The sequence below is a fragment of the Nicotiana sylvestris genome, chromosome 8 (genome assembly GCF_000393655.2).
Source record: "Nicotiana sylvestris chromosome 8, ASM39365v2, whole genome shotgun sequence".
Classification (NCBI taxonomy): domain Eukaryota; kingdom Viridiplantae; phylum Streptophyta; class Magnoliopsida; order Solanales; family Solanaceae; genus Nicotiana; species Nicotiana sylvestris.
The window spans coordinates 193,609,490-193,629,574 of NC_091064.1; the positions used below are offsets into that span (position 1 = coordinate 193,609,490).

The 20,085-nt window shown below is 32.9% G+C and overlaps 2 protein-coding genes across 2 annotated transcripts; one reads left to right on the forward strand and one right to left on the reverse strand.

The window, feature by feature from the left end:
• Window positions 1-276: 276 nt before the first annotated feature.
• On the forward strand, window positions 277-6,346 carry LOC104242384 (acid phosphatase 1-like). The gene is made up of 3 exons (XM_009797427.2): window positions 277-945; window positions 5,680-5,889; window positions 6,018-6,346. Exons 1-3 carry the CDS (start codon window positions 530-532, stop codon window positions 6,193-6,195), a joined length of 804 nt encoding a protein of 267 aa, XP_009795729.1. The 5' UTR covers window positions 277-529; the 3' UTR covers window positions 6,196-6,346.
• Window positions 6,347-7,633: 1,287 nt separating this feature from the next.
• LOC104242385 (leucine-rich repeat extensin-like protein 4) lies at window positions 7,634-9,247 on the reverse strand. The gene has a single exon (XM_009797428.2). It carries the CDS (start codon window positions 9,230-9,232, stop codon window positions 7,832-7,834), a length of 1,401 nt encoding a protein of 466 aa, XP_009795730.2. The 5' UTR covers window positions 9,233-9,247; the 3' UTR covers window positions 7,634-7,831.
• Window positions 9,248-20,085: the final 10,838 nt, after the last annotated feature.

The window sequence follows — 20,085 nt, forward strand, 5'->3', positions numbered from 1 at the left end:
ACATCAAAATCGGACCTCAAATGGCCCCTCAAATCCATAATTTACCCTCTCTAATTTCAAGCCCTAATTCTCCGATTTTAGACTTTAAATCCCACTAATTTCATGTTTAAGAGCCCGTTTGGATTGACTTAAAACAAGTGGCTTTTCAGCAGAAATAGCTTTTAAGCCAAAAAAAATAAGCTGGGTTGCCCAGCTTATTGCTTTTGGCTTATTTTAAGAGCTTAAAAGCTGATTTGACCGGCTTAAAAGCCAATCCAAACACACTCTAAATTAGATAGAAATCACCATAGATTCCAGTGTTGAGTTCAAAAACCTTAACTTAAATTTTAAAAATACTGCCTAGACTAATTTTATTTACTCTCCAAATCTGAAATTAGAGGTGCATTATAGAAGGCGGAAAATCATATAATAATCAGAGAGAATGGGACAGCTTCAGATTTGATTGGGCTAATCCGGTCTCTTCTTCCATAGCCTGATCCTGAGGCCCTGAGACCCCAGCGTAGCAGATTCCAGATTCTGCTACCCTATCATGGCGCACGTTCAAAACTTTTTGGTAGCTGTTTTCATCTCCTTCACCTTCGTCTCCACCTCATTCTCTCAATCTATTCTTGGAATCACCCCCGAAATATTAGAACTTTTAACCATCAATCGCCACCGTAAGATTCCCAAAGACAATAACAATGCTTTGTACTGTGAGAGCTGGCGGTTCACCGTTGAGACTAATGACGCTGGTTTATGGGCTTTGATTCCCGAAAGGTGCGCTTCTTTCGTCCAGGACTACATGAACGGCGATCGTTACTCTTCAGATTGCGGTGCGGTGGCTGACCTGTCACTGGCGTTTGCCAATACGGTTAAGGTTTCAAACGATGGAAAGGACGCTTGGGTTTTCGACATTGATGAAACTTTGCTCTCCAACTTGCCCTACTATGTGACCCATGGCTTCGGGTAACTCCTCTCTCTCTCGATCGAAATGATTATTACTTCCCTTTTAATTTGCTGAATTTTCGCTTCTTTTTTTCATACGCATTTTTTGGTTATCGCTATATGTTTGGACTGGTTGGATTGCTTAGTACTCCCTCCATCCCAATTTATGTAATGTTGTTTGATTAGGCACAATGTTTAAGAAATAATAAAAACTTTTAAAACTTGTGGTTTAAAATAAATTGTAGATATTTGTGTGCCTATAAATCATCTCATTAACGACAGAATTAGAAGCTTGATTGTTTCTGAATGTGGAAATATTTGGGGACCGATTAAAAAGGAAATACCATCACATAAATTGGGGTGGAGGCAGTACTGATTAAACAACATGCTGTATTACTATACAAAGAGAGTTTCCATTTGAAGTCCTACCATTGGAAAATTACAGTGAAATGAATTTTTCTTTAAATCCCTTTTGTTAATGAGTTTGAATAGTTTCAGTTTCCGTGTAACTTGTGCGCTGGTATAGTGCTGTTGGTTTCGTTTAGTTTGTAAGAACTTGCTAATTCCAGGGATATATTTGACTTGGGGAAAGATAGCATTTCCCATTAATTCACATCAACAACAGCTAAATATGAATAAATAAGGAATCCTTTAGCGATCATGCCATTATGTGCAATTGGGCAACTTAGGCAATATTATCTATAGGTTGCTGCATAAATACATAAAATTGGCCTCAGTGAGATACTCATGTATGCTTTTCTTTTTTTGGAGCTTGTAAAAATATGTGCTTTTCGACAGAATTTTTGATAATTAGCAAACTCAAAAGACTGAAGTTCCATTTTGTTGGCGTTTCTTCAAAGATCACCTGTCTTGTGAAGTTGTGAAAATTCCTTTTTGTGCTTTCATGTCCAACCGTCTTCTTTTGCTAGGAAAAGCTTATATGCTTGATGGTCTACATGATTCCAATATGTATTGAAGTAGATCACTAGGCATACCAAAATATACGAAATATTCATTTTATTTTTTGTGGTGATTATGAATCTAGTAACTCTTAGTTGAGCATCCGCTAGTACTTTACAAGTATCCTCTGCAAGATAAATTATAACTGTCAAAGTACTGCGAGCATGCACATCCGAATCTAATCATAACAAACAAGTGTGACAAAACTTTAGGAACTCTGACTCCATCTTAATGCTATAACCTTTGTTTATCAAGCAATCATGCAGCAACCACTCGCTACAGTCTACACACTCAGAAAATGCAAAAAAGGAACAGCCTATTGGTTTGTATGCACTCACTAGTTAAAGGCTCTCAAAATTTCCAATCCACAGTTTTTTTGATGTGAAATCGCTGATCCATAGAGCCATTCAAACCGGTTGAGCATTGTTATTTTGCAGCTTCATGCAGTAGCTTCTTTTATTATCTATTTCTTTGCTAGGCTAGCCTGAAGGAATTCGAGGTGAAAACTAGACTCCATTGATGCAATTGGAAGACTTAGTTGTAGTCCCTTGAAGCTATCCTTGAAAATTTTCGTCTTTTTGAAAGCAGTAGCAGTGATTTTTATCCAATTATGTTCTCTTGTAGAAGCATGGTGATTTGATTTGTCAGAGTTTTTATTTCTATTTGAATTTTCCTAAATCATAGAATGCAAATACAATTTAATTAGTTTCGGTATCCTTTTACTGTGAACCTTAAACAGTAATGGTTTGAGATGTTGGCTTGAAATGACTGCCTAAGCTTCTTTCTGTGTTGACAGTAGAGTAGTGTTTATCAAGGATCAAGGTGTATATTGCATTTGGTTAGAGTGTAACATGCTTGAAGTTTCTAAACAATATAAGCTTCAACTCGTTTTCTGTACCTGGCACTTTTCCTAGTTTCTGTTTTGTGGAAAAGCTTTAGGGATACTCCATTATGCCTCTTTTACCAATTAAACATAGGATGGAAGAGTGCTTTGTCACGAGGTAAACTTCATAAACACGATCCGCTGTTTAGCCTAGAATACTTGGTATTCTACTTGAGAAAGAAGTATATACTACAATTTGTGTACTTTCTTGAGGATTACTCTGTTTTATTGCTCTTGTACATTCCAGTTTGAACTATTTATTTAAGCCAAAAGAGCCAAGGTTATGTTGAAGTTTTAACCCCTTCGTTTCATTGTTCATAAATAAGGATGTTTTCCATTTAAAGTTGAATTCCACGTGATACTGCTAACCAAGAAGATTCTAGTTATTTAATGTAGTTTGGCTGACAGAGGGTCAGTTTAGATGTTCTGATTTAGAATAGATTTCACTTTGAACTTTTACTCGCATGTGGCATTCTAATCATACAGCTCATTAGTTCTCTATGGCACTGATTATTTAATCTCGTGCATTGGGGAGATATGAAATGGTTAGTGATGGAGAAATTCATTACCTGCTGAAGCAGTTATCAGTTTGTTTTCCTTTTTAAGATTTAGTGTTTAATCCACTATTCTTTAGAAGTAAGATTCCATTCGGTCTGGTGTGGTTAATAATTATTTAGAAAAGAATTTCATTTGGTTTGGTCAATCGCGAAAGTAAATTTAAGAAGTTATATGGTACTCACTTTAAAGTTCTATAATTCTAGAACCCGCAACAATAGAAAGTCCTGTCGTTTTAGCGAGTTCGAGTTCAAGCAGACGTTTATGGTAAAACTGGGAATGGGGTTGGCAGTTACTAGAATGTAGCTTTATTTGGCTGCTTTTGTTCTGTAGTTCTACTTATCCGCATTCTTGTTTACTGGATAAACTAAATACTTTACTAAAAAGTATTGGATAAACTGCGGAAAGAATATTGTCAAAATTAAAGTATGGACCATTCCCCTTGTTTGTCACGAAAAGAACAGAAGAAAGTGTGCCTCTTGTTGACTTTGATGTTTACGTATTTGAAGTCCAGTTGAAGACAGTGTTATCAAAGGATCGTTTAAAGTGTACCAAAGACCCTGAAATTAGGCGCAACATAAGCTGGGTGTCTCGCCTCACTTGGACTGCGTGCCACAAGGTACAAAGGTCCGTGCCTCTTTGCGCATGAACTCTGTCTTGAAGAGGGCAGTAGTAAACAATAAACATATCTGAAAAATTATAAACGTTATAAATGAATATTCGGTAATTAAGAATAGGGAATTGAGAAATTTATTATAGAGAACTAGTCATAAAATTCGAATTAGAAACTTAAAATTGCATCTTTGCATCTATCAAAATTCTTAAAATGTTTTTTGAACTTGATTGGTATGGTTTTCATTTAGTATTCACTTAATTTCAATTGTGCTATTATTATCTAATTGTGGGTTGTTGAAGAAAGGAATTCAGATTAAATATATATTATAAAGGATATGTATGAAGAAGTTGTCACTAGTGTGAACACAGTAGTAGGAGATAAAAAGGAGTTTCTCATAACCATGGGCTTATACTAAGGAACGACATTTGGCTAGTAGTTGTTTACCCTAGTTATAGATGAGGTAGCTAACACAATATAGAATAAGGTGCCATGGTGTATGTTATTTGCTGACGATATTGTGCTTATTGACAACGAATGAGGGCGTCAACCAAAAGTTTGAATTGTGAATAAACACTTTATAGAGTACGGGTTTTTGAATAGGTAGAACCGTAGAAGTAAGATTGAATATATGCACTGCAAGTTTAGTTAGGATAAGAAGAGTAAAGTTGATAGGATTAAATGGATTGTGATGTCTAATTACAAACAATTCAGATATCTTGGCTCCATGTTTCACGAGAATGGTATGATGGATAAAGATGTTACACTTACACATAAAATAAAAATAGAATGGTTGAAATCGAGAAGTGGTATGGAATTTTATATGATGGAAGATACCTACCAATGTAATAGTCAAATTCTATAAAACATTAAGTAGACCAGCAATGTTATATGAGAGTGAATGTTGACCGCTAAAGTTCAACATATCCACAAGATAAGTGCCGCAGATATGCGGTCATACGAGATTAGACAAAAGATGCAAGTAGCGCACATTGGGGACAAAACAAGAGAAGGTTGCTTAAGATGGTTTTGTCATGTTCGAACTCCTATATCGACCTCCAGATACACCAGTTAGTTGGTGCAAAAGCATGGTGGATGGAATTGTTAAAACTGGACAAGGTAGACCCAAAATCACACGAGGAAAGTAGTCTCAAATGAAGTGATATTTTTTGGAATCCATGCAGGCCTAGCAAAAAATATGATTCAATGGAAGAAAAAGATTTATGTGGGTGATACCAATTAGTTGGGATTAAGCTTTAATTATGTTAATACGTTTACTTTAGGTCCTATTTTTTTGGAGTCTTTTAGTTATCTCAAATACTTATGTAATAGGAGAAAATATATAGAACTTTTAATACTTGTTATTTTTTATTTATTATATATAATAAAATATTAGATTGTTATGAGCTTAAATGGAGGGACTTGTAAGTGAGGATACATATAGCTGATCCCAACTTGCTTGAGATTGAGGTGTTTATTGTTGTAGTATATTTCACTGGGTATGATTTTTTCAATTTTTTTGTCCATATAATTGTTGTTTGTGTTTATAGTTTTTGGCATTAAATATATATATATAAGCTCTTTGCTTAAAGCCCCTATAGACATTACTTCCCTAGGCTTTCGCTTTGACAACAGTAGTTGAAGATCCACTTTGCCATTAAATAATGATTTCTCTGTGTTTCTTTTGATTCTTTGTTGTTATTGTATTGTCCTGTGATTGATCACATTTTGCTGCTGTATGTAGATCGGAGATCTTTGATGAAATCGCCTTTGACAAATGGGTAAATGAAGCAGAAGCTCCTGCTATTCCTGCAAGTTTAAAACTGTACAAGGAGCTACAGCAGCGAGGATTTAAGATATTCTTGTTGACTGGTCGGAGTGAATTTCAAAGGAATTATACAGAAAAGAATTTGGTGTATGCTGGATACAGCAATTGGGAAAGACTTATTTTGAGGTATTCAAACAACTTTGATATTTTTATATAGTGTACCTTTATTTGGAATTGGTGCACAGGTAGTTGTATAAGTAAATGTTGGGCCAAATAACTTTAAAAACTGTGGCTGAACATTTGCAATGGAACAGGGGACCTTCTGATAAAGGTAAACTGGCAACCCAGTATAAATCTGAGAAAAGAAAGGAGTTAGAAGATGAAGGCTACAGGATTCATGGGAGCTCTGGAGATCAGTGGAGTGACTTGAATGGTTTCGCTGTTGCCACAAGGTCCTTTAAACTTCCAAATCCCATGTACTATATTGCGTGATGATAGAGTTGTCTAAAAATCTGTTATGAGCTTTGACAATTGACATTGCAATTCGTTCCTACTGAACTTGTGTATAACATTATTCTAACACCTTGTTCAATTGGAATTGATCTCTTTTACTAATAATTGTAAGCCACCATGGATTTTAATATTTCAACTTGGTACGTGATTTTGATTTTCTTTGGAAACATAAAGGAAAAGGTTACTAAAATTACTGTTTCTATTTTCTGGGAGTCATTGGCCCATCTGTAGAATTATTATATTGGCGAACTCTAAGTCACGGTTACAAGCGTTAAAACAACCTTTTTGCAGAAGTGCAAGGAAATGTTACATATAGGGTAGGCAAAGGTAAATTCTTCATCTAGCCATGCTTTAGTTTCAGTGTTCTTGTGATATCATCTGCGCAGAATTCTTTGAGAACAGTGGCCATTTGAGCGCTATCTGATCTCAATCAGTCCTCTTCTGCATTGAATGGTAGAAGCTGGTTGAATACCAAGCAACACTGTTTTGAAGATGAACCCACCATAGGATCTTGGTCCAGCCTCCTACCAAGATCCCGTATCCAGCAATCCAACCTATACAAAGGGCATGAAAGCCCCTTGACAAGGTTGGAGCTATAAAGCTTATCTTATTTATTATTATTAAAAAGGGAAAGCACAATTTACCTTTGCAGAAGAAAAAAAACAAGGAAATGAACCACACCATATGATCCATTTTTGGATAACCCTATACCTAAGACTTGAATTTGATGGAACAAAATGCTATTGTCTTGTTGCTAATAACAGTCTTGGCAAAAACATCACATGGAGGACCCTGCAACTTTCCTTGCTTTAGGAAACTGAAAAGGACCTGCTAATAGACAGGTGATTTTGGGCCTCTTACTATGAATTGCTATGCTTGGTATTTTGGGGTCTGGAATTCTGGGTTTTGGGCAGTAGCAAATCCTCCGTCGTCCTAAATCATGTACTCACAAATTAGGGAAAATGCCATTCAGTAATCAATTCAACTGTTCCTCACGTGAAACTTTTTTCTGTAGGTCACTATGTTTTTCTCTCTATCCTTTCTAGATATAATTTTTGTCCATGTTCTTGAAGGCTCAACCATAATAAATGCTCTTGAAGTCCACACCACACATACAGTAGCACAACATGTGGACGTTTGTTGAGTAATGTGACACCCAACCATTTTATTTGTTGTTGTTAGTTGTGGTACTTTAGTACTGCAACCATTTAACATATGATACAATAACAATTACGTCTCAGTCACAAACAAGTTGAGGTCCGGTATTATGAGAATTCATCATGAATTGACAAATCTTACGCTGGCTGCCAGCCTATCGCAATTCTCCTTCTTTATCCGAGCTTGGGACCGACGATGTGAGTAAGATATGATAAAGCATGAAACATCACTTAGCAAGCTATTAAATAATGAACAGATCTATATCAAAACTATTAATTACTTGACTTGGAGAAATAAATTTGTAGCTACAAGTCATAACTTCTCTATGTTATAATGAAAACAGCCAGCCCATACTAGCCTGTTATCCAACAAACATAAAGAATATTGGTCAGAGTGCCCAGCTTTCACTTCCAAAATACCAAATTAAGAAAAAAAATTAAATTTTATAAAATCAAAATCAATGAGAAGGAGGTGTTGAAACAATTTCTTCTTCACTAATTATTGACCCACAAACAAGAGGTTTAGCTGCAGGTATTCTAAGACAACTAAGACTACCACCAGGAATGAGAGAACACTCTGGTTGTGGCCTTTGCATTTGCTTACCTGGAATACAATTCAATGAGAAATCAAACCCCACATTCCTATAGGGAAGTTTGTCACAATCTTGGCTCAAACCAGAGAAGAAATTGTAAGTAAGAGTCAAATTGATAAGACTTCTCAATGAACAAACCAAGTCTGGTAAATCTCCAGAAAGCTTGTTGTGTGCTAAGTTGAGTACTTCAATGCCACTCAAACAAGAAAGTGTATCAGGCAAATGTCCCATTAACGAATTGAAACTCACATCCAACACTTGTAAATCTGCCCACATACCAACCCCTTCTGGAATACAACCAGTTAACTGGTTATTTAGGAACAAAATCTCCTTAATTCTTGGACCCATGTACCCCAAACTAAATGGAATGTTTCCAGTAAACTTGTTATTAGCCAGATTGATAACTGAAGATGGAGAATTCCCTAAATTCTGAGGAAGTTCACCATCAAACTGGTTGTTATTAAGAAAGATAGCATCAAGTTTTTTGTTGAAAAGATCTTCTGGAATTGGTCCTGAAAAGCTGTTAAATCTGAGGTCTAAATAAAGAAGATTTGGGATGAGTAAAACAGCAGTAGGAAATGTACCAGAAAAATGGTTATTACTGAGGTCTAACTCAGTAAGAGAAGTAAGGTCTCTGAAATTTTGAGGAATTGGCCCTGAAAATCTGTTACTATTGAGATGAAAAATGGACATTTCTGCTAAAAAGGACAGTTCTTTAACAAGAATGCCTTGTAAATTTGCATGGTTTAGATCAATACCTGCAACAACTGAAGTTGGGTTGCCCATATAATCTTGAGATTCTGAACAAAAGATTCCTTTGTAAACACAAACATTTGTACCAACCCAACTATTCAAGATTCCCAAAGGGTCATCTGTAATTGCTGATTTCCATGTTTGAAGAGCAGTGTAAGCTTTGTTAATATCAGAAGAAGTAGGACTTGGGCTGTTAATTCCTCCTCCAATCCAAACACCCCCACCCCCCACCCCACCACCAACACCTACCCCCATACCAACACCACCACCTACACTCATTGCAGCTTCAGTGACAATGATTTTGTGAAGGAGAAAAACCAAAAACCAAATGTTGATCATTTTGAAAGAACTTTTTGATGGAGTTTTCTTGCTAGGTTGTGCAAAATATGGTGAAGTATAGCATTGAATAAAAGATGATGTGGGATTTATTGTTAGCTTTTGAGTGAAGCTTTTATTGTAGTATTGGTATATGAACAGTATTACACAATAAATGTCTTCTCTTACACTATACATCAAGTTGAATTTCTCTTTCCATCCAATCTGTACATGCTTCACTCGGCAATATAATTATTACAGTATTAATTATAAAAATGCCTTTTTGTCAATGTATAAAAGTTGACTAGTCATTAAGCAACTGTTCATGATAATGAAATTCCGGACTTCCGGTTAAGTAACATTAAATTTTCTAAAAAAATTGGGATTTTTGCAGCCTTTCACGGTCACGTTTCTAGTAAGATAGATTTATTTAACATAAGAATGAAGGTAATGCAGGTAATATCATTACGGTTCCTAATTATTTTTATACAATGGCCTTATTCTAAAGAGCATGGAAAGGAGTTTTGGACAGTGGAGCTAAGTAATATTAACGCTGAATTACTCTCCCGTTCACTTTTATTTGTTCACTATGACTTTGCACACTCCTTAAAAAATAATAAATAAAGTGCATAATTTACTATGATACCCATATTAATTGGTGATAGTCTTAATGAATTTGAAAAATGATTTGGAATGAGTAATTAATGCTAAGGACAAAACTGAAAGAAGTAAATTATTTTTCTCTTGATATGCGAAAGTAGACAAGTAAAAATTAAAAATATATTTTTGGAATAGTGGACAAGTAAAAGTGGATCTGTATGATTAGGGTTTTTGTGGCACAAGTCTCTTTATAAATAGAAAGAGACATAGTTACAGGGAACATTGAACAGTCATTTGTAAGACAACACATTGTCATTCTCTGAAGATTCTTGCTTTATTATACACATACAAAATATACATTTTTCTTGAGATTTTTGTCTAACTTTTCTCCCACGATCCAAGGAGAATCTGAATAATCAAAGGCCTATTAATGATTCATCATTGTCAGAAAGAATACTAAAGAATCTCATCCTTTACAGGTGACACTAAAAAAAAGGGGAAAAACCAACTGCTAGAACCGACTGATGTTGGTCGGTAATTGGCATACCGATTCGTGGCGGTCGGTAGAGCTAACCGACTGACTTCGGTTGGTATTTTCCGACCAATTTCGGCCGGTCAATCAAATTCCAAAAAAAAAAAATTGTCGAAAAAATCGACTGAAGTCGATCGGTATTTTTAATCATATAATTAAAAAATGCATCATCTGAGAATCAAACCGGGGTCTATAATGTGGCAAGATACTATTCTACTACTAGAACATTAGTGCCTTTTGTTTTAAGACTGTCTTTTATTTCATTATACTCTTTAATTGTATTTTCGTGCGAAAATAATCGACCGATGTTGATCGATTTTATTAAAAAATAAAATTACGACCGAAATCGATCGATTTTTTAAAATGACCGGCCGAAATAACCGAATGATTTCGGTCGATTTTTTGAATATTAATTTTAATTTATTTTAAATGAAAAACCGACCAAATTTGGTTGGTTTCTCAAAAAATAAATTTCGTGGGAAGCAAAAAATAGTTTCCTGCATTTTTGTGCAAAAAAAAAAACAATGAAAGTTGGTCGGTTTCATTAAAAAAAAATTTAAAAAAAATATTTTGAAAAAACCGACTGCAGTCGGATTTCTTGCTGATTTTTTGACCGACCGAAGTGGGTTGGTCGATCGCGGTCAGTTTATGCCGAATTTCTAGTAGTGTGATTCATATACTTTTATTTACTTAAATGACATTTATTAATATTTATTGTTATTTAATGCTATCCTCCTTCATTTTCGGATCATTGAATATACGAGTGTTATTGCCATTTATTGCTACTTAGATTATACTCACACTATCTACCCCAAAATCGATTAATACATCTTTCAGATATTAATGTTGGCTAAGATTAACTTTATTTTACTAGAAAATTTAATTGTTTAAACTTTGATCTAAATTTGGGTCAAACAGTACCTAATATTGCATTCTGTCCACTATATTATACTCATGCTTGTTAAAAAGAAATCTAAATAAACTACAAATTAGAGATCATATTATATTGATATACTACAAAAGGAAAATAAATTATACCTTTAGAAGAAAGTACTTGAATCTAGTAGTTAACATTGTTATTTCAACGAGCAATAGGAGACGAAGAAAAGAAAAAATAGTGAAAGAGAAAAGAAGAGATCTATTTATAATATAGAGATTATTTCAAAGATGAAATAGAGAAGAAGAAGAATAAAAATACGGTTAAAAAAAAGAGAAGAAAGGGATGGTAGAGAAAAAAAAGATTAAATTAATGAGGGATAACTTGATAAATAAAAATTTATAATAAGAATATTTATTGTCTTGAAAAGAAGTAGAATTTGTTGTTTCTTCCCAAAAGCAAAAAAAGTTATTTCTGCTACTATTCAAAAACACTTATTTATTTTAGCCAAACAATTCGAATTTCTAAGTGGTTTTTTAGACAAAAAAAATACTTTCAACCTTCTAAAAGTTCGGCCAAACAGGCTCTTCATATATGGCCAAACTTCTAACTTTTGCCATGTTAATATCCGGAAAAATGAGATTAGTGGGGACTGACGTAACTTGAGGATATAACATGTTCATTATCTCACCCTTGTCTTGCACACCGTAAGTTGAAAATAAAGGGAACCTATGATTAATAAATGAAAATTCATCGTCACTTGGGCAGAGTTGATATAACGTTCTTACGACTCCATTAGTTTCAATTTGTGACTTATGACTTGGTACATAACTAAAAGAAAAATAATTTAAAACTTGTGTTCTGATAAAAGTTTTGAAGAACCATAATATTTGTGTGACTGTAAAAGCTTCTCATTTAAATTAAATTGAGTAATATAAAAATTTTAAAATTAAATTATTTTTAAATACGAAAATATATCTTTTTTTATGGAACATATATATACTAATTAAAAAACTGTGTCATAAAAATTAAACATAGGGAACATATATACTTTTAGGGTCATAGAAAGATTACATTATTCTTTTCCAAATTCTGTGTTTAATCATTCATTGACGTCTAAAATAACATTGGTTTTCATACTCTTAGGCAAACTATGAGTAGCTGCGATAGTGCCCCATCCATTCAGCATTTGGTCCTGGTCGGTATGCTGTAACATGCAATACATGCGTGCAATTATAGTAATAATGATCAATGTCATTACTACACCATAAAGTATACTGATTCTCAATAAAAGCAATGCGTCTGCCCTATTAAAGTGTATGGCAGCTCAGCTCATTTTCACTCGTCAAAATGGAAACTTCACTGCTCCCCGTTTCCTTACAAGTTAGTATTATTGATATATTGTACTTTGACCCCTCGAAAATCGTTTTATTTTTCTTTGACCTATTAAGTTTAGCATGGGAGTGCGTGGCACTTTTTCTTCGTGTGTTTGGTGACGATTTTTTAGCAAACTACTTTAATCTTAACATTACCATTTTACTCTTACTGATATGATTTAGAATTCACTAATTTAATATTCTTTTATAAGAAAAAATTTGTAAACCAAACATATATTTTGTATTTTGCATATTATTGACATATAAGTTGATAATTTTCTTTAATTTCTTAAACTTTCAATCAGTCAAATACCTTCACATGAAATGGAACACAATAATAATAAGTGAAAAACCACGTATGCTTTAATTTTCATCCATGTATTTTGCTCTCTGAGTATATTGGTTAATTATAGCTTGGCCTTGATGATGTCTCCCACTCCTTCCTAATTTTCCATGGCCTCCATTCACACAGAACTCAAGTATTCTAATAAAAAATGAAATGCGCCACTGCTTACTCGTAGAAGTTGATCTTGAACCAGATTCATGTGAAAAGGAGACCACTGAAAATGCTCTTTACTTTCTGGAGTGTAGAACATGATGAGTGCAGGCTAGGACCAGCTCTTATCCGCCGACTAAACATGATTAATTCCTCGCTTAAAGCAAGAAACAAGTATTAAGGTTCTGATTTTCTTTATATTCCTATAATAATCGCACAAAATTAGTGATCAACGAGGAGACAAACAAGAGGTTTTAGAAGATTTTGGACGGATCATCAATTAGTTGGACCAGATAATGTTAATCATTGATTCTACAGTTAAGAGATCCTGAAACAAGAAGAATACTTCGTGAGTATTTGATAGGACTCACTTAAAGATCCCAAACATTTTATATTAAATAAGGAAAGACTACAAGAAAACATGTACTCCCTCCGTTTCATATTAGATGAGGTAGTTTGACTCGGCACGAAGTTTAAGAAAAAAGAAGAAGACTTTTGAAACTTGTAGTCTTAAAAGCTTAAGGGGTAAAAGGTTTGTGAGACCATGATATTTGTGTGGATATAAAAGCTTCTCATTAAGGGTAAATGGGTAAAATGAAGAGTTTAAAGTTGAGTTATTTTGAAATGTGTCATTTGTTTTAGAACAAACTAAAAAGAAAAGTACCTCATCTGATATGAAATAGAGGGAGTAATTCCATATCAACTGTTTAACCCCAACGAGGATTTTGTCTCGACATTTTGCATCTGTAATGAAATGAAAGATAATATGTTGCTTCTTTAAAGTCCACGAAATCAAGTTAGAAGCAAAGAAGAGGAATACTTGAGCTAATGGTTTAATTAAAGTCAATGCCAAATGAGAAGGCATAAACTTAGCCACCAAATGAGCTTTAAATTGACCACTTGTGAAGCAGCTAGTCAAGAAATTTAGGATTCAATTGAGAACATTATACTTGGATTGAGTAACCATACAAGGACATGAAAGAGTAGTAAAAAGGTAGTAGATGAGTGACATGATGTGTTGTAAGCCAAGCTGACTCTATATGGGCTTATGGGCTAGAAGTGGTAAATGAGGATAGAGTTCAAAAATAGCCACAGTTTCAAAAGTAATTGAAATTTAGCCATTTTTTATATAAAGATAAATCTGAACGAAAACTGTTTAAAATCCGAAAAAATACTCCAGTATAATATACTGGAGTTCCAGTATAAACTCCAGTATATTATACTGGAACTTTCCGCGTGTTGGAGTTTTGGCATAATATGCTGGAAGTTCATAAATAGGTGCATCGGTCTCCAGTATATTATGCTGGAACTTTCCGTGTTGCAGCAAAATACTAGTTATTTTTCAATGACTTTGCAAATGCTGGTTATTTTTGAATGATCAATCCGAAAACTGGCTAGCCGGTGCTATTTTTACGGTAAATGAGATTGAGTCAGTTGGGATTCTTGGGCTGAATAAAATGTTGAAGAGTTTTATTTGCGATTCAGACCCACTTAGCAGATGGTTAAGAAGGGAATTGTGCGAATTGTAATGTTTAGCGTTCTCTCACTCATATTTGCGTTGTACTCTGATTTCCTTATTCCTTTCTGTATGAGTCTAATTCTCACCTCTTTCTAATAAGTTCTTCAAGTCAAATTTTTTGGGTGTGAATTGGTTATTTCGAGTTTGTTTCTTTTATGCTTTTATTGATAGAAGGGTCGATACTACTGTGGTCACGTCAAATATATTTGAGAAAAACACTTGTCAAAATAAGCCGATTCTTGAAGCTTGACCAAAAAAGCTGTATCATGTGCATATGGGAAAAGAAGGATTCAGAGTTGTTATTATTTGCTTTGCTTAACTCTTTTGTCAGGCTAAGCTTTCGAAGCTTAACAGAACGGAAACAAAAAGATGTAGCAAAAATTTAAAGATAAAACCAAGTCATATGTGATACATTGCACGACTCTTCAAAAGGTCTTAACCCCTGGCTCATAACTGTTAGGTGTTTGCCATAATTTTCTTACTATATTTGATTTTTCTATTTGTTGAAGGAAAGGACAATATAATTACCTTAATTGGGTTTTCCTTTTTGTAGAAGGAAATTATAATTCTCTTATACTTGGCTAGTCCTTTTTCTTGTAGGAAGAGGTTTGGAGTTCTATAAATTAAAGATCCCTCCTTCTCATTCAGTAGTATCCACAATGTAGCCATAGGGGCTTGAGAGTAGTATTTAGGGGAGAACTTTACGGGACAAGTGTTAGTGTGTCACTTGTGTTTGCCTCTTCGTGAGGTTGTTCTCTCGATATTTTGTACTCTCTTTTTATATAGTGGATTGCTCATCTCCGCGGTGAACGTAGGTCAGTTGACCGAACCACGTTAAATGTTTGTGTCTCTTTTGGTATATTTCTCCTTTGTTGTATGATTTATCGTCGCTCAAGATTTGCTTTGCTAGATTCCGCATGACACCTGATTATTTAGGTCCTAACAATAACACCCATAAGGTCAAGGATGAATACTATTTTCTACAAACAAGCTGTTGATCAGTGTGCATTAGTTAGCGGATAAATTATCTGACCCGGCCCATATTAAATGCGGATAAAAAGTGGGTTAACCGACAGATGATATGTATATCTATGTTATCCATGACTTCTTAAATATGATAACATTTAGAAGAATTCCTAGTCTCCCAAACTTGAGGAATCTCCAATTTGAGGCTTTACTAATGCAAAAATTAAATACATTACTTATCCTTTGGTTATCCATTTTTTAAGTGGATAATATGGTTCTATTTTTAAAAAAGTTCATTATTCAACTCATTTTTTAATGAATAATATAGGTGGATAATTATTTTCTTTTATCCATTTTGCCACCACGAAAAATAACTATGATACCCTTCAAGATCAGCCTTGGTGATCAATATAGCATCACCGGAGAGTGCAGGAGATGCTATTCGCTGCTGTTTACGTTCTTTGACAGCCTGCTTAATAAATATATCAGCCTGCAGTAGGTAGTACTAAGGAAAAAATCCAACTCGGAAGGTAAAATAGAAGTACATTTGTTAACTCATGCACTTTGGTTTACCTTCCAATGAGAAGGAGCCAATAACTGTACTCGAAGTCTTCTGGACCGAACATAATCCAGTGCAGCAGCAGGAGTCATGTGTTTATATGCCACCTGGATCCACTATTAAAAAACAGCTGTTTACCGATGGGCCTTTTTCCGTTGCTATTCCGAGGGATTTTCCGACTGAGTCCTTCCGTATTTTTGAACTTTTTAATTTTTATTTTTTTAAAAAAATAACGGACGTACAACTCTCGGTTAATAATGATACGTTGACCGGTCAAAATTTAATTGACTGTACCGATGCACTCAGTCGGTAATTTACCGACGGACTCCTTCGGAATATTTTGTATTTATATTTTTGAATTGTTTTTTTAGGTACCGACGATGTCTCTCGGTGCTTTTAAAAAAAATAACTGAAAAAGAAAATAAAGTTATCGACGTACTCAATCACTATTTGCATTTACATAATATTTTGAATTTTGTTCTTACAGTACCGATGAATTTCCGTCGGTAATTTAAATATATAATCTTATACGTAATTATTTTGTATTTTTTATTACACAATAGCGAGGAAGGCCATCGGTAAGTCCCTCGACAAGTATTTAGTTAATTATCTTAGTGGTTGATTAGCCTATTTATTGAAATTTACACTAAGTGGTAGGGGTAAGATCTACGTACACACTACCCTCCCCAGACCCCACTAAGTGAGATTATACTGGGTTGTTGTTGTTGTTGTTGTTGTTGTTGTACACTAAGGGTCTGTTTGGAAAGCCACCAGGTAATTGGAATTGGTGTAATTACTAGAGTAATTACACAGTTATGTAATTACGATGACATGTTTGTTTGTCATAGTATAATTACAGTGTAATTACAAGTTTACTGTTTGGTTACACAAGTGTAATTATACAGTTAGATTAAATTTTAAATGAAGTAATTATCAAAACTTAAAAGTTAATATAATAAATATATGCCTATAAATTTTTATAAGTATAAATAATATTATATTTGGTATTTAAGATGTATTTTTTACGTGAATATACATTAAGTAGTAATCATATATTTATAATTAATATTGTAAAAATAATTTATATATATATATATATATATATATATATATATATGTATGTATATATTTTAAATTAACAATATTTAGTTTAGATATTTACAAAAACTAAAAATATACGTTTTGTAAGAACATCATGGAATTTATGTTTGATAAAATAAACTAATATTTATAAATATAATATCATAACATTATTCAAATGTTTGACAAAATTAATCTATCAATTCTAACTAAAAAATGAACAACATGCAATGTGAGCCAATGCTACTAAAACAAGTAAATTAGAACCATAAATATAACAGAGTTCAAAATTCAAAAAAAAATAATAGTGTAACATATGTCAAATTCCAACGTAATAATAGTAAGTTCCACTACAACTTAAGATTAGGAAAAATATAAGTTTATAATCACATTCAACAACAAAATTCCACTTTAATTGCATCACTCATTATATGCCAAGTTTGTTAAAGACTCATTATTTCTAATATTAGAAGGTGTAGTTTTAGAAAATAGAATAATAAAATAAATAAAAATAAAATATAAGAAATTACATGGAATCATAAAAAGTAAAGGTAGAGAAATAAAAGATAAATAATGTACAAACAAAAATATATTTTAAAATTTCAAAAGAAATTAAAAAGTAAAAATAAAATAAAAAAATTAAATAATAGAAACAAAAAGTTATAAAGAAAATAAGTTAAAATAAAAGAAAGAATCTAAAAAGCAACTTTGAAGTTACATAGTATAATTACCACCAATTCTCACCTCCCCCTTGAGAATTGGAGAGTGTAATTACATCCTTCCAATTACATCCAATTACTTGCTGACCAAGTAATTACTTGGCCCTACAAACATGTCAAACTGTGTAGTTACACCCAATTACACCCAAATCCATTTCCAATGTGGTTTTCCAAACATGCTCTAAGTGGAACTGTATTTATGGTAATTACACTACTTAACAATATATTAGTAGTAATTAGCTTAGTAATTTATAATTACACAAAGTAAAAGCGAATTTGTAGTATCCTTAACTACATTGATTAACCTATAAATTAATAATTACACACTAAGAAGAAGTGTATTAGAGCCCGTTTGGCTTAGCTGATTTAGAATAACTGATAAGCATTAGGTGCTGAAAAGCACTTTTAAGTGCTGAAGCTGATTTAAAAAATAAGCAGTTACGTATTTGGATAAAAGTGCTGAAATTAATAATAAGTAGCTGAAGAAGTTGGTATACGAAGAGTTTTGTTTTAAAAAGACGTATTTTAGGGATAGAATTGTAAATATTTTAATCAAACTTAAAGTGCTTATAAGATGCAATTTGATAAGTTGGGGGGACCAACTTATGACTTTTGGCTTATTTTTGGCTTATAAGCACTTTTAATTTTACCAAACGCATAGATAAGCCAAAAAGTGCTTATAAGCCAGTTTGATCAGCTTATAAGCAGGGGCGGATTTAGGGGGGGGGGTGTTCACCCGAACACTGTAAGCACGTGATTTTTGCCCTATATGAGAATTACTCCCAAAAAATTCAAAAATAAAATGATTTTTCTTTGGTGTACAATTTTGTGATATTTTGAAGAATTATTTGTATTTGTCTGTGCGTGTTTATTCGCTAAATTAATAAAAAATACAAAAATATGTCGCATTTTGCATATAGGATTTAATTCTACAATTGTTAGTAATTAAAATTGTTTTACAAAAATTAAAAATTACAAAAATAGGCATCGTTTGCATTTTTAGCATTTAATGTCCAAATATACAATTTTATGCTTAATTAATACTTAATTGTGCGTTAATTGTTATTGGGAGTTAATTTGCGCCTTTATAACTTAATTTAGTTCTTAATAATAGTTTAAGTATTTTTATAATTTAGTTTTAGAAAAATAAAAGAAGAAAAGAGAGCGAAAATATAAAGAAAGTCGGAATTGGGCCTCTTCTTCAATTTCAAGCTATAGGCCCAAAAAATGGCCCAATCTTCCCTACGACCCAGTCCATTTCGAACTGGGTCGACCCAGTCCATTAACCCAACACCCCTTCTTCATTTTTGTCCAACACAAAACAAAACCAAAAAAAAAATAAAAAAATAAAAAGTGAATTATCACTATTAATAGTTTTATTTTTTGTTTTTTTTATATATAAAAAAAATCCGAAAATATTTTATTTTATTTATTATTTTTATTTTTAAAATATATATATATATATATATATATATATATATATATAGTAATTTCGGAAATGATTTTAAAAAAATAAAAAATAAAAAAATAAAAAAATGTAAAAGAATGTAGAAAATTTAAAAAAAAAAGTAAAAAGTTTTAAAAAATTTAAAAGTAAAAGAAGGTTGGAATTAAAAAATAAATATAAAGATATCTGAAAATTTAAAAAATTTAAAGTAATTGAAAGTAGCATTTTTAAAAGAAAAAGAAAAGATAGTGGTTTATTTTTTAAAGAAAAGTTAAATAAAGTGAGATTCTCTTTTAAAAAAATAAAAAGTGGGATTTTAAATAAGATAAAGTAATTAAAGTTGGAATTTTAAAAATAAAAGTAAATAAAGGTGGGATTTCTTTTTCTAAAAAATAAAAGCAATTTGTAAGTGGGATTTCTTTTAATTAAAAAAATAATAAAATAATAAAAAACAAATCTGAAAATTTCGAAAATTTTGCTATAAATAGAAGAGAAAATTTAGGAAGAAGGGTGGAAAAAAAGAGAGGAAAAACTAGATAGAGAGAAGAAAAAAAGAGGGGGCGGAGTGAGAAGTATACACCCGATATACATTCTGTATACACTGAATATACAGGGGCAGAATTCATTTTGGAGAGTTTTGAAGTTGAAAAAAAATAGTTACTGCTTCATTGCCTCGCTTAAGATCTGAAATAGTCAGAACCTTCCTGCCTTTTACTTCTTCACTATACTTGGAGTCGTTTATAGTCTCCTGGGTTTTCTGCTATTCCTACTGTACTGGTTTGCGATGTTGCTGAATCTGCTGTTGCTGTGTTATTACTGCTGCTGACTTCTCCTTCTTTTGTTCTTGTACTGCTGTTTCCAGGTACACATTTGTACAATC